The sequence below is a fragment of the Anoplophora glabripennis genome, unplaced genomic scaffold, assembly GCF_000390285.2.
Source record: "Anoplophora glabripennis isolate ALB-LARVAE unplaced genomic scaffold, Agla_2.0 scaffold365, whole genome shotgun sequence".
Lineage (NCBI taxonomy): Eukaryota > Metazoa > Arthropoda > Insecta > Coleoptera > Cerambycidae > Anoplophora > Anoplophora glabripennis.
In genome coordinates this window covers 459,494-474,637 of record NW_019416447.1, presented here as the reverse complement: position 1 = coordinate 474,637, position 15,144 = coordinate 459,494, and the positions used below count along the sequence as shown (strand labels likewise).

Below are 15,144 nucleotides of genomic sequence, written 5' to 3'. Positions count from 1 at the left end.
GGACGAGAGATGGGCGCGAGTGTCATTTCATTTCTTTAGAACTAAATTAACATAATTCTCGTTGTTTTACCAATTCACATGATCTACGGATTTTAAATAAAGGATACAAATCTTCGCAAGGATAATACGATATATTTACTATATATAATAATTATAGGTATTGTACATAGTTTACAAACAATACATTTTTGAACGCGTACGCATCTTTACCTGAATTTGACGCGCAATATCTCCGATGTCCGAGGTCTGTAGGTTCGTAGTGTGTACAACTGCACTCGATTATTAGCGCTGTTGCCACATCTACATAGTGTTTATGGGTTCATTAAATATAATTTAAAACTACTTAAATATGATATTTTTATGTTGCTAATTTTCAATATGTATGTTATATGCATATTGAGTAAATTTCTTTGCTATATTGATAATGTTTATTGCAAATAATTTCAATAGAATTTAATTTTTTCAAGTTGATAGCGGGTTTTAATCCCATAAGAAAAGCATAGGACCCCCCCTGTGATCCTCACTTCCCTCGGGAAACTAAATGTTTTACTTTGTTTAATAATTACAGAACAACCTGTTATTAATTTGTTAAAAATTAGTGACTGACTATTCTAATTATAACGGGTGTACCACAAGGATCTATTTTGGGCCCTTTATTGTTCGTAATGTTTATTAATGATATAATTGTGAATTTTAACTGGGTGCACTGTTTGTTGTATGCTGAAATTATTCACAGAAATTACATCTGAATCTGATTGTGCTCTACTTCAAAAAGCAATAAATATGATAGCTGTTTGGTGGAACCAAAATAAATTACCTCTAAATGCAGATAAATGCAATGTAATGTCTTTTACACGTAAAATTAACTACATCAAATATAACTATAACATTGATAGTTCTATGTTGCAAAGGCCTCAGTACATAAAAGCTCTTGTTGTTGTTTTCGATGCTAAATTAAATTTTATAAAACACATTGAGATAGTTGCATCATCTGCTTATAAATCTTTAGGTATTATTATACATTCTTCTCAAGGATTCCGTAGCATACATACTATGAAATTACTTTATGAATCTTTTGTTGGGTCAAAATTGGATTATTCATCAATTGTCTGGAGTCCTTTTTATAGTGCACACATTGATTCTTTGGAAAAAGTTCAAAGCTTGACGGAATATACCCTGAAAGAGGATATTCACATGCTCTACTTGTTCATTTTCACTGTAATGAGTTAAAAACACGTAGAATTACACATCAAAATGTCTTTTTACATAAAATACTAAACAACTGGCACCTGGTTACTGAACAAAATTCAGATCAAAGTTTCTAGGCTTGCTTCTAAAATAATATATTTAAGTTACCCACTGTAAGAACTAACGTTATTAAAGCATCTCCCTTATATCAGATGATTGTCAACTATTGCAATGTTGAGGACAGGTTAGATATATTTTTTTGCATTAATGAAATTAAAAAGCGGATTCTTTACTGTTAATTTATAGTTTTAATACTTTATTTTTGTTTTTACTATTTTATTGATTCGTGTCTACCTATATGTAAAAGTGTATGTCTACTATGTATTTATTTATGTGTGATGATTTTATATCTACTATAGTTTTGCTGGTCTAATCTATATTTTTCTGTGTGTATATGTATATTTTGTACTGGTATATTGCCATGTTCAATTATTATTATTATTAATTCTATTTATTATATATTTTCGAATGCGTTGTGTGTTATATTACTACATTGGATATGTATCCTGTAACTGAGCATTTGTCTGTTGGGTATGTAGTGAAATAAATAAATAATAACAATTATGCATATCCTCATATAGAAAAAGTATGAGTATTTTATAATTGTAATATTGGTGATTGTAACAAAGAATTGTAAAGTGTGTAACGTATCTATCAATTATGAATTTAAGTGTGCTTTATCTTGAAAATTTAGTAGGTACCAGTTTCCCTATAAACAGCTTGAACTAAGTGCATGCTACTGACATACCTAACTAAAATTGCATTTACAGATCTTGAGGTTAAAGTACATCTAAAACCAGAAGTTTTGCGTATGTAAAATTAGTTATTAATAGAATGATTGTATTTGGCAATACTGCGATGATTTACCTAAATTTGAGGTCGGTCCGAATTCTCTGTAATGTGTGGGATACCACCGAACCTTAATAAGATCCGAAAAGTGTGCAAAAAACCTCGTGATTTATTTGGAAATACACTTGTAATCGCATTTTGATGTAAAAAAGGCGATGTAACTGAGTATACTTTTGTTATTGTTCTTGTTCATTGAAACTTAGAGATAATTCAGTATTTACTTACATATACAGTGTGGAGTGGGCGTTGCCGTTAAGAAGAGTAAACAAATATGTTCTGCCAAATATATTTCTATCAACATTTGATCAGGCTGTGCCAAACTAAGGAACACAAGAAACCATACTGTTCTGTCATCTTATAAATCCTACATTAATTTTTTAGTACAAAAGTTGCTAAAGAGAAATGTTTGCTCATTTTAACAATCGCCAATTTTTTTTATTGCCTATTAAAGTATTAACAAAGAAAGATACCTATTAAAGATCCGCTTGTATTTTTGCTGTGATGTGTAACGTTCTTTGTAGATGACTTTTTACGCCCCATTTGTTTAAAAATCTATAAACTTCTCCATACTCTCGGATTTACACGTTTCGTGGTGTGGTACGGATATAATGAGCTATATATAAAAAACATAGTAAGTGGCGATACGCCAAGTTTAGATTCGGCGGAATCGAGGATACGAAATTGTTCAGAAACACAGAGAGAGAGTCTATTTTGAATGTATTTATAAATAATTCGTGAAATTTGCGCGTTGAACTTTAACCAAATTTAGATATCCAAGTAACTACTTTTTCTACGTAAATATTGCCCCATTCTTCCTTCTGCTTATACTTTGAAAAGTATGGTCATTGCCAAATATAATTAGCAGGAAGATAGACTTGTGTTCTATAATTAGAATTGTCAGGTCTCTGATCTGCTTGAAAGTATTTTGTCTTGTATTTCCTTCGTCAATAAAACTAAATTGTAAAATATTTAACCCAGCATCCAATATTCAACCCTTTTTTATCGCTTTTATACACTCTTGTACTTAGAAAAAATATTTATGGATCAAACTTTTAGTTCAAACATCTGTATAAAATAATTAACTTTGCAGAAGTAAACCAAACCTTTGTTTTTTTATTTTAATATAATGTTTTCTTAGGTTTACAATGAAAAAAAGGTACAAAAAAGTTAAGTAGTGAAAACCTCACCTCGATGCCTTGTTTCGTTACTTTTTTTAAATTTATTTAGTCGAATATTTTTTAAAATTTGAATTCCGTAAAATTTCCTTTCAAATAATGCATCTGTCACCCATAATTATTTATAAACATTTTTTTTCGCATTATGCATATTTGCATCTACGCAAAATTTATTATATGCTGCGTTTCAATTCCTTGGCTATACTTAGTCTGAAATTCTCTATTTTGCATAAAAGAAGAACAAAATTCCTAGATATTATATAAATTTCCTAATTTCTGCAGTTTCACAAATCTGAATATTTTCCCCTAAAATTACGTAAAAATCTCCAAATCTGGCATCACTGTTCCACGTTCTTTCCTTCTGTTCTTTAATGAGCAATTTGCATATATATTTTTAAATGTCTTGAAATAATCTATAACCGAGCCTATAACCTTATAAGTATTTGGAAAAATGTATTGTCTTGAGTTTTCAATATATCGCAAAAAATTTCGATATTACTCATCATTCTCGCAAAATATTGGTACCGATTTGAAATATGTATGTCGGAAAAATGTCGAAGTGGTTTACAGAAAACACTCCGAGTGCTATTACTATACTTTCATCCTTATCATTCTTTATGGTTTTAGAGAAAGAGAGAAACTATGATTAGATCACTGCGAGTTAATTCTCGTAAACCTCCAATATAAAAGAATATTAAGCAATTTTGATCAAATCGACTCAGACGACAGTTTAATGAGTTAAAAACACAAAATCAAACATCAACAGTTAAACCTACGAATTACTTCACTTAATAATTACTAAAGTAATAATTTCAGTTACCGTACTAGCTTAAATTAACTCTGGCAATTAAAAAAAACAATTATCCGAAAGTTAGATTCCGATATGTCAAACGAAAAGTATCGTTCATCTGATATACCGATATGTTTTGAATATTGTAAACTAGACGGTAGATGGTAGAGAGCCGAGAAGTAGGTTGTGGTCTCGGTCGCACTAAATGACGTCACAATGCGTTCTTATCCAGGAGGCATTAAACAAATTATTTTTTTACCACTGTCGGTTATTGTCGAGTATAGACTGCAAACTTACGCAGTTCTAAAAGAAATTAAATTACCGTACAAGTTGCCTATTGAGAATTTTAATTTATCGACTTCCAGCGGCATGCACTCGATTTCTTTTTTTTTTTAACTGAGACCCGTTCGATACAGAGCTCTTCCTCTTTGTTGCAGCCTCAGTGAATGTTACTTCGCGGGCAAGGGCACAGCCTTGGTACTGCCGGACGCGGAGGCGCACTCGAAGACCTCGCCGGGTTCGGGGGGCCAGCGGACCGGCGGCGAAGGCGGCGGCTCGACCGGCGCCCAGGGCAACAGTAACATCCAGAAGCACCTGCAGTCCATGTTCTACCTGCTGCGGCCCGAAGAAACGCTCAAAATGGTAAGTGGGATTTGTTTATCCGATGTTGATTTATTTACTAGTTTCCGAGAACAAAAAATTTTCAACACTAATAAAAAAATTGACATATACTATACTTATACACACTCGCACTATACTACACATTTAAATACTTGTAAGACTGGCGTTAACAATAAACCACAGTAATAAGAGCACTATGAAAACCACAGTAATATTGAATAAATTGGCATTTATGAAATCAAATCGCCCGAAGCTGCTTAACGCTTACACTGTAAGCGTTAAGCAGCTGTATATGCCTGTAAGCCTTACAGGCATATGGTAAGCTACGTTCCCACTTCATCTTCTTCCGCAATTTTTTGCCATTTATTCTCAATTTGACTCTTGAACCTCAGTTTTTTTTTTCATTATTCGGGTTACGTGCTCATGTAGGAATGTTACTCCATTGCCCAGGAAGCTCTATTAATTGTTGTAATAATGTTGTAAATAAACAGATTTCAAAAAACTTTTTTTTTTGGAAAAATCATTTTTAGCGTGAGTGAGAAATTTTCAAGTGTATGCCTGGTAGTTTTTGGGGTCACTGGTTAAGAATGTTAGGTCAAAAATACAGATTGGCAATCAACAACTGCCAAAGAAATGTTACATTGACGAAGTGACTCGAGACCTTAAAAAATATTGCTGGCAAAAAGTTTTTTTGGCATTGCTGAATCTGAATTTGACATCAGAAATGCATCTTGACTGTAAACAACAATAGATGCTGTCAAAATGACAGAATAAATTGTTTTTTCGGTAAAGTGATCTCTGGAGAGTGGATCTGCGGAATGGGACATTGAAAATAACAATTTGGGTAACGTCAAGAAAGAACAATGTTTCAGGAAAGACCAAATTTGGATTAGTACCTATTTCGTGTTCAGTGTACTCGTATTTCGCGTCCGAAAATTATTATTTTCAGGATATATTTGGAGTTCCCACTCCCAAAAACCTTCGGATATGAACTTTCTCGAAAAACTAATTCACTGTCATTTTGACAGCATCGATATGATAGCTGTCGACTGTCAGGAGGCATTTCCGATATCAGAATCGGAATCACCGATGTCAAAAACTCCTTTACCAGTTACATTATCCAAGATCTTGAGTTGCTTCGTTAATATGACACCGTTTTGGCAGCTGTCAATTGCCAAATTGTATTTTTGACCTCAGACTTGTAATCTGCGACCCCAAAAACAGGGATCCGTGAAGGAAATGTCACTGCGTTCTCTTGAAAAATGTACGTTTCAAAGAGTTAGAAGTGCAAGCGCAAAAAAGTTTTTTTGGATAAGTTTAATACTTCTACTCGTATAAACCACTGCAAGCTTTTAGGTGGTGATGTTACGAACCGGACCTAGCTGATGAGAGTTTTGGAATTTTTTTTTTGTCTAGTAACAGAAAGAATACATTAATACTAAGAGAACTGAAGGAATGTCGTCCTATAACATAAATTACGACATTTCGGGTTATTTTTACTCGACGAATAAAATGATTTACAGAAATCGCCTACTTCCCACGCCACTGGACTTTCGAATGTTTGAAACGGTCATGGCTATTCACGTCATTTACATATTTTTTGCACACCAGATCCACTTCAATCAGGATATAACATGAAATACCCAAAAATTATTTTGACTGAGAAATTGAAATGAAGAAATAATTACAGAATCGTTTCAAAGCATCGCGCAAATAAACCTTTAATGGGAAAGGAGATACCTGAGTTTATAAAAAGCTTGAGCAATTAGTTTATGCTGCTAATAATAACCTTTTTAAAAATATTGCTCCTCGCTCTTTTTTTAATTTTAAACCTATTACTGGTTGTAACTAACCGTGGAACTTCAGATACAGCCATGCTATTATAGGCAGAGCATAAATGTGCTAAATGTAAAAGAAAGTTAAAATTAGAAGCATAATGTACCGTGATTTTGTGATGCTAAATCACCGAAAGTATGTCAGAGTAAAGTACGGTTACTATTTATACTTTTATTTTTTAATAAATTTCAAACGTTTCCTCGAAAAAAAAAGGATCGTGTACAATTATTTTAAATAGTCGTTTTCGTGACTTGAAACTCATTTTTATGATCGATTTGTTAGATTCGGTTTGTCGCAACGATTACCAGCTGTAGTGCATAGAAAACGACGCTGTTATTGTCCTGGTATTACGAAAAGTCTGTCGTTAGGCAATAGGATAGTTCTCTGAATTATTTATGTCTCGATTTATGTATTACAAATATTTATTCGCGGCCGATAATTGTGACATGCATATTCCCGACACACGCTCCGTAAATACTACTGTGGCCTGTTAGATTTCTCGCGTAATATAAAATGGTATCGATAGAGCTTTACATAGTAAATTGTGATCATATGTATATCCGATTTTAATTCAGCCACACGTAGGTAAAGCTGTCGCATTAAGCGAGGGAAGATAATGTGCAGAGAGTGAAAAATAAAAGCAACTACATAACACAAGCGCAGGTCAATATAGTAACGTGGTAGGTCAGTAATCAAATCAGCGGTGACTGTGCAATTGTTTGTTGCATAACGAATGTTTTATTTTGTGCTAGTGACCGTGTGTACTGATATATGTCGCATAATAGTCAATAAATTTGATGCAGTGTACAATTGAAGTTAAAATGACGTTCGGCAAATGTTAAAAGCTTTAATTTTATCACATTTTCGTGTTTATAGTCTATAAAAAATTAGTATTTTAACTGTTAGTTCATTTTAGGCGTAAATTACAGGAAGAAGTTAATTATATTGTTCTCAATGATACTACACTTTATTCAGTATTCCTCGAATATAGGTTTGCGATTCGAAATTAAACTAATCATTGCGCAAAATCAAATTTTTGTTGTAATTCATATGATATGATGATTAAAAAGTAAATGATGAAATAATGCTGTATGGTTGACTTTTTTTATCAACATTTCGACACAATACAGACATGCATACTGCCTCAGAAGCATTTGAACTAACAGCAGAATATCTGGATCAGTTCGGTCAAATTCTTGAGGCAAGCTTTTTACTGCCGCAGCTCTTATTACTGCGTTACTATATTTTAGAATGTAACTAACATAATGTAACATAACACAATAGACATAATATAGACAAGTCATGTTGACTTGAAATTAATATAATTGTAGTATATGCGGACTTAGAATTTACAGGATGTGGGCAATATCTCGGATTTATACAGGATACGTTAAAATAACATGACATCCATTGTACATGAAGCGTTTTTTAAAACCAAAATCTGGTTTATACGGGAATTTTATGAAAATATATATATTTATTAAATTATAAACCGCGTTATCAGGGAATATATCGCAACTAGAAGGCTAACAAACGCAAATGGACAATAATACGAATTGCGATAGATCCAATGTAGAATGGACATGGAATTGTACATCCAGCTACTGATCTATTGATGTAACAGCGTTCTCACGTATGAACCTGCATAATAACCAATAAATTTAACGGATGACGCCATACAGTTCGTGTTCACTTTTAATTAATGTCTTTTTCTCCTATGCGTTATGAGGAGAAAGCAATGAGCAATTTGTGAATCTATAACAGAACGGGAAGTTGCGGTATTATCAGTTTGCACTTGGGGTTTACACTTTAATGACTTAACCGTTTATTAAATACGTTTTCGTTTACTTTTACTTTTATATTTATGGTAGAATTCTCATAGCGACAGAGTTCTACGCATGTCACATGTTTTAGCATTTATAATTTACTTTCAGTTGTCAAGATTGTGCATCAGGAAAAACCTGAATATGCTTTCAGTCTTGTTCCCGTGTTGGACTTATCAAAAGTAAAAACTGTTACAATGGAGAAATGTACATTTTGTAGTCGTTCCAGTTAAAGGACAAAGCTATAGGATAAGAATGTTGTGGGGAACAAAATGTACATTGAGCTAATTTTGTTCAACAAATTACGGTGCTGTGGTTTAATTTTTGATATCGGATACATGTTGACCTTCAATTAATTAAGTTCCGTTTTCACGTTAATATTTTTCAATATAAAGGGCATGTTGTCAATTAGCTTTTCGTATTTTCTTCCGTACCTTGGGTGTGTGTAGGCGCTATTATTAATAAACATGTAGATAGTAAGCGTGGACGCAGATAATTCTGTGTATACGTTGGAACAAGACCAGTAGCTAGCAGTTTATTAATAGACAAGAACACAAGTCGATAAATTCCTAAATAACAGAATCTACCTACGTAATTGTCGATTGCGACATTCCCGTTTCAATCTCAAGTTCAACAGGGTGTGCGGTTTATTTGTTGTTATTTGCGTTATCTACAGTAATTTACAGCTACTGTTGTATTGTCGCTCGTAAAAATCAAAATATAAAAGACAAGAAAGGCAGCGCAAAATTAAATAACAGTTTGTTAATAACTTAACGAATTTACTGTACATTTAACGACAAAATATCTGAAACAAAATGTAATATCATTTATTATTAGTCTACCAAAAGATTCATAATTAAAGCTTATTATTTAGCTTTTAATGGGAAATTAATGTTGTGCTATTTTAAACTGCTATTAGATAATGTAGGATTGATTGATTTTTGCTTAGGTAGTTTTAATTACAGAACCCATTTTCTGCTTCTAAGAAGAAGCCATATTTTTCGTACATCAATAATGTTTCGAGTAGCTAGATTGATGTAAGTAAAATTAGGAATGCGTAATACCCACATCAGCAGTCATTAAAAATTAAAACTTAATTAGAAAACGTATTTACACAATGATATAAGCTTTGTAAAGTTAGTGTTAGATTATTTGTTTAAATTATTTACATCCAAGCAATACCATAATCTTCAGTATATTGACGATTGATTGTACGAGGTATGATGTAACTTTTTTTTAATTATTTTAGTTGAATATAAAATGATTTACAATAAATAAAATTTGATTTCTGATACGAATTATTTTGGAATAGCTGTTTCTACTATAGCTGTTTTGCTTTGTATTCGATGACATATATTTTTTTAATTTTCAGCTTTCGTCCCTGTAAGCGCAATAATTATTTTATCCTGTAATAAATAATGTACCACCGACGAATTCCGAAATATAATTTGGAGACCATGAAGCCTACGATTTGTTCTAAATATAACTATGATTATTATACCGCTAACGCTTGTAGAAAATTTAACTTGCAGTTTTACAATACGTTGTTTACCAACAGCGCGCGTATGTATATTATTTATTATTAAATTCTCGATTTTTTCTGCTACATTGAAATAATGTATAATTTATAAAATGGTTTAAACAGGAATCTTTTGTGCATGATATATATTTTTAAAATGGTCTTATAAACCTGGTCCCAATATCAATTATAAAGATAATGTATCTAAATTGACAATCTAGTTGTATTTTATTTAAAAAAAATAGGTAGGATTGTAACCTCGTAAATAACTAATAACGATACAAGCAAACACAAAACATGAGATAATACGTGAGCATTGTGTCAATATTTAATCATTCTTTGAATTTCTCTAAATATTTTTATTATTTGCGCAACAGTAAATATGTTCAAGATGACAAATAAATATGTGGCTCAATGATACCGATTATACAACAGAGGACTTATCAGTGAGTCATATTTGGCGAATTATAAGTACATTGGGATTATTTAATAAAAATATCAGTTAACAGAAACCAATTTTGTTGAGGCTAGTCAGTTCTTATCTCAATTTTTTTGAAGTAAGTACACAAAATTATATTGCAATTTTGGAAAACTGTGAAAATCATCTACCAATCCTGTCAGCATATAATCTACATGGTTTCTACAATTTTTTTAAGTCGACGGGATTTTACCATTAATATCATTAGGTATATTAGGTAATGTCGTATTCTAATATATTGTAACGCAGTAATAGGAGCTGTTATAGTCGAGATATCAAAGGTGTGACTCAAGAATTAGACTGCAGGTATGGCAGGCATTGAAGTATATTAATGGATTGTGTGCTCATCAGAATTTTGTAGAATAACACAGGCCGACACGGTTTTAACGCAACAACACGAATATATGTACTTTCGAGGTCCAAATTTCTCAATTGGCTCTGGTTTTTCGAGATGTTCTAACCTAAAAGTGCGATTTTTGACATATTTAAGGTTATGTTATATGGAAAGGTAATTTTTAGCTGAAACATTAATGGGATTTTAAAGAACTATACTGCAACGAATTTGAAATGTTCATGTAGAAACTCATATGAAAATATTGCGTGGTCGAGCTTAAAATCGTATTAAATTTTAATTATTATTATAGCAACACCAAATTTGTATAATAATAATATTTGTTAGTATAGTATAAAATTAATAATCTTTTAATTTTATTCTCAGGTACAGAATAAATTGTCATAAAATGCATGACGTCGACACTTGTTACTCAGTACATAGACAAAAACGAATCTAAACCTAGAGTGACTTATATCGAATGAAAGTTTAAAGTCTACAGTTTAATCTGGTATACATATCGTTGGAAGACGAGTAAGCTTAAAAAAGATATCCCAATCCAACATAAACCATAACATTAAAATTCATCAATTGTCAAATTTTATAATAAATTTCACAAATGCCAAAGGTGGCTTTGTAAGAACACCCAGAAATGACATAAAATAAAGAATATTTAATAAATTAATTTATAGAATTGTATATAAAAATAAAAGGACATTTGTTAAAAAAATGTGTTAGTTATAAGTAGTGTTGTGAAAAAGTGATTGAAAAGGACATCCAAAGACTGAAAAATTCTGTGTATGGACCTTAAGCAAAGCTAGGGGCAGAATATTCAGGAAGGATGAAAAAAATAAAAAAGATATTGGTTGGTTATGGCTTGTGTTTTGCAAGATGTACAGCGTGGTGAGGCAGCTCCCGAAAAATTAAAAATAGAGCAAGAAAAAACAGTCCAAGAAAGAAAATTCACCAGTTAAATCCACAGTTTGCCAGAGTCCAGAGAAAGTTATTTTGTCATCCCAGGAAAATTATCCGCTACCAGCAGTATAAAGCAGTTCCAAAGCAGTTTCCAGTGGCCCCATAAATAGTCTGCAAGGCCTCTACGTAGTTTCCAGCAAAGAAAACTTCAAGCTTTACAACGTACCAGGTACCTAAAAACAGTGCACTATAATATTGTTAGTTATCACCAATAAATCATGCTTTCTCTCGCATCAAATCTTTACAAAGTATAAATAACAAACCACAGGACTTACCTGTACAGAAATAAGCATAATCCAATCACTTGTAACTTAAATATTTCACTATTTTCACGAGCTCTGACAAAATCTGTCAAATGAACAGCCATTTTACTTTAGTCTGAATCATTTTCGTTCATATGTGAGAGATGCCCTCTCTAATAGGCAACAAAAAATATAAGGAGACGTTCTCAGTATTGCATAGATCAAATAAAGTTAGTTAATAGTAAATTTTTTTGATAATTATTCATTATATTGTTTGTAAGCTGAGCCGAAAAAAAAGGCAAAGAGTTTATAAAGTTTTCAAGTATAGTCATATAAAAAAATTTGGAATAAACACTTTATAGAACTTCAAACTCTCTATTCATTCCAAAGTGTATTGCATTGTACTAGTTTGTGTATAAATATAGAACCGACTCCTGATCAATGATCTGTCAGACGAAAAGCTCTACTCATTGTAATGGATCCCGGCGTATTTTGAATTTCATATCGACCATGCCTCGTCGACGGCGATGCGGGCCCGAAGACGGCCATAACATAACGGCCCATTGTATGGGTACCGGCACCATCGGCTACGCCCATGGATGTCGTCGAAGGAGGCTGCTGGAGGCATTAACAATGTGACTGACCCACTTCCGCCTCTTGTAATCGCATGCATTACGTGGCACATCGATAAATTATCCCAACGGCATGTCAGACGTAACATTTGCGGCTGAATAAAAGGTCAGGTAGTAAAGATGAGCTTCGGCACGAGTGTCTCGATGCGGTTGATCGCTTTCCTTTCGCGTTTTTCCTTGCAGCTGGCACTGAATTCGATAACGACGGAAAATACTGGATGATTTAAGTAGATTCGGTTGTGAAAAATTGCGTGTGTTGGTGTACTAAACTATTACGAGGTATTTTAATTAATAATTGTTGTGGGAAACAACTACTCTGCGGACTAGAGCCCTGGCCAGCATTTATATGATACGATTTGAGTGTGGGTGAGATGTAAGCTATCTTAATAATAATGACAATTAAGATAAGACCTACAATATAGGTTATATCTCACCCATACTATTACGAATTAACCAGAAATGTCAAAAAATAAGTTGCAATCCCGCAAGAGTCAGGAAACCGAATGTAATCTAAAATATCCAGAGGACAGGATTTAAGGAGCGATTTTAAATTTATAAGAGCATTTATTAGATTTCTGTACGAATGCGCAACTTCGGGTGAAACGAACACGACAATTATCTAATTCAACCGTTGCATACTACCAAAAGGAAAGACCAGACCACTGGAGAAGTGACGTCACAATGTTTTGATTTATCCAGTCCGACAGGACTGTTGCGACCTTTGACGTTCGACGTTGTGACCTTCTTACCCTCCTCGATCGCCTTGTATTTTCAGACGCTACTAACGCTAGATGCCTACAGTCGGTAAATCGAAAGGACCACGCCTACCAACTCACGCCAGTTCACCGCCCGTTTTGGTTGTTACGTCATCGCTCGACTCTCTGGTTTTCTTATCTCATTCTCGGGTATGTTCCATTAAATGTTGAACATATCTACTCTACGGAGTGGCAGTCGAGTGTGTCTATGTTAAGCGGCGTTTACACTGGAATACTTGGACGTGGTATGCTAAGTACCAGTATACAAATGTAACTATTCCAGGATAGTCTATTATTCGGTCTGTTTGACAAGTTGATGTCCATGCACAAAAGTGTTTCCTTTGTCTTTTTTAAAGCGTTTAAATTGGATTAGTTAAGTGTGCGAATAGTAAAAAATTAAGGAAAAGGGGTATTAATAGGTAGGTAGATAGCTTGACAGGTTATTCATTTCCCTGAGCTCACTAAAGATACAAGTTCCTGTACAAGTACTTCTCTTTACATTGGATTAGTCGTTGTTTTGCTATACCGATGCAAACGCTTCTTAAAAATGTAACCTACAAAATAAATCAATAAAAAAGGCTTATTGATTATAGAGTTACGTATAAGTATGAGTAAAATAACCAATTTTTTCACCTTAGAAACATTCCCTGCTCCCTTTCTCTCTATATAAATTCCGCATATGACGTCACAACAACCGGGATTGTTGCCAATCGGAATATGTTTTGTTTATTTACTTATTTCGCGCTTTCTATAAATAATACAACAACCTTAACCTAACCTGACCCATTGCGGCCAATTTTATTTTTGTTTAAATCGAGAAAAACCTTGTTTTGGGTGCACAATCCACAATCATGAGAAATGTCTGGTGCGGCATTTCTTGTTACTTTCCATTATCACAGATTCGTTTATCCTATTAATAAAGCGCTATGCATAGGGTTGAGATGCTTGTGCAAACTTTGGAAGACATTCGCCATAAATTAAGATCATATCGTGGAATATGATTGGACCCATTTTCATTATCCTTTAGCATGTTAAAGGGATTGTACATCCTCAAACTTATATCGTGTTGAGCGAGCGACGGTTCCAGGAATCGCCATTTTTGCCTGCGGTGCTGGGTGCTGGGAGGTTAGTCGCCTGCGTAGTGGTTACCAGGGCGTCTCCCCCTTCACGCCAACCTCAACGGACGCTTGGATTAGATGATGTCGATGCTGAGCACTTTGTTTTGTGGATCACTGTCGAGTGTGTTGGGCTATGGCACTAAAGTTTATGTGTATGAGGCCCCCCTTCGACTGCCTGTATGGAAGCTTTAGGAGATTGTACGGAAGCTTTAGGAGCTTATATGGAAGCTTTAGAAGCTTGTGTATGGAGGTTTTAGGAGCTTGTATATGGAGGTCTCCTCCAAGGAATTCTGGTGCTGAAAATCAGTTTGGTTAATGATGATCCAAAGTCTAACCCGTTTCCACCCTAAACGGATCAACCACCTCACCCTCCTTTCCCCCTCCACCCCCTTAAATGGGATGACACACATTTACATTGAATAAAACGAAAAAGAAAAAATCAATAATTATACATACAGAATTTCGTGATTCTGAATTCATAATTGTAATCAGTGATCCAAGAAAGTTTCTATAAAAAAATATTTGAGGATTATTATTTTTTTTTTCGCCATATGGAATACTTCATTTTGAATTTCGTAATTCTGCCTTCAGATTCGTAATCAAATACACAAAAAATCCCACTACACAAAAATTCATGCATTTTAAAGACATTTTAATTATTTTGTCCGCCATTTTGAATTACGTGATTTAAAGTCCAGATTCGTAATCATAGACCCAAACAACCCCATTACAAAAAAATTCATGCATTTTGA

At 33.5% G+C, this 15,144-nt stretch overlaps 1 protein-coding gene across 2 annotated transcripts in view; it reads left to right on the top strand.

Annotated features, from left to right (window-relative positions):
* LOC108913297 (protein phosphatase Slingshot) overlaps positions 1–15,144 on the top strand; it is a 91,657-nt gene that overhangs the window by 26,679 nt on the left and 49,834 nt on the right. For both annotated transcript variants that reach the window (XM_018718821.2, XM_018718822.2), the window contains exon 2: positions 4,500–4,704. In XM_018718821.2, the coding sequence (XP_018574337.1) occupies positions 4,500–4,704 (205 nt within the window). The remainder of the gene's footprint in view (positions 1–4,499; positions 4,705–15,144) is intronic.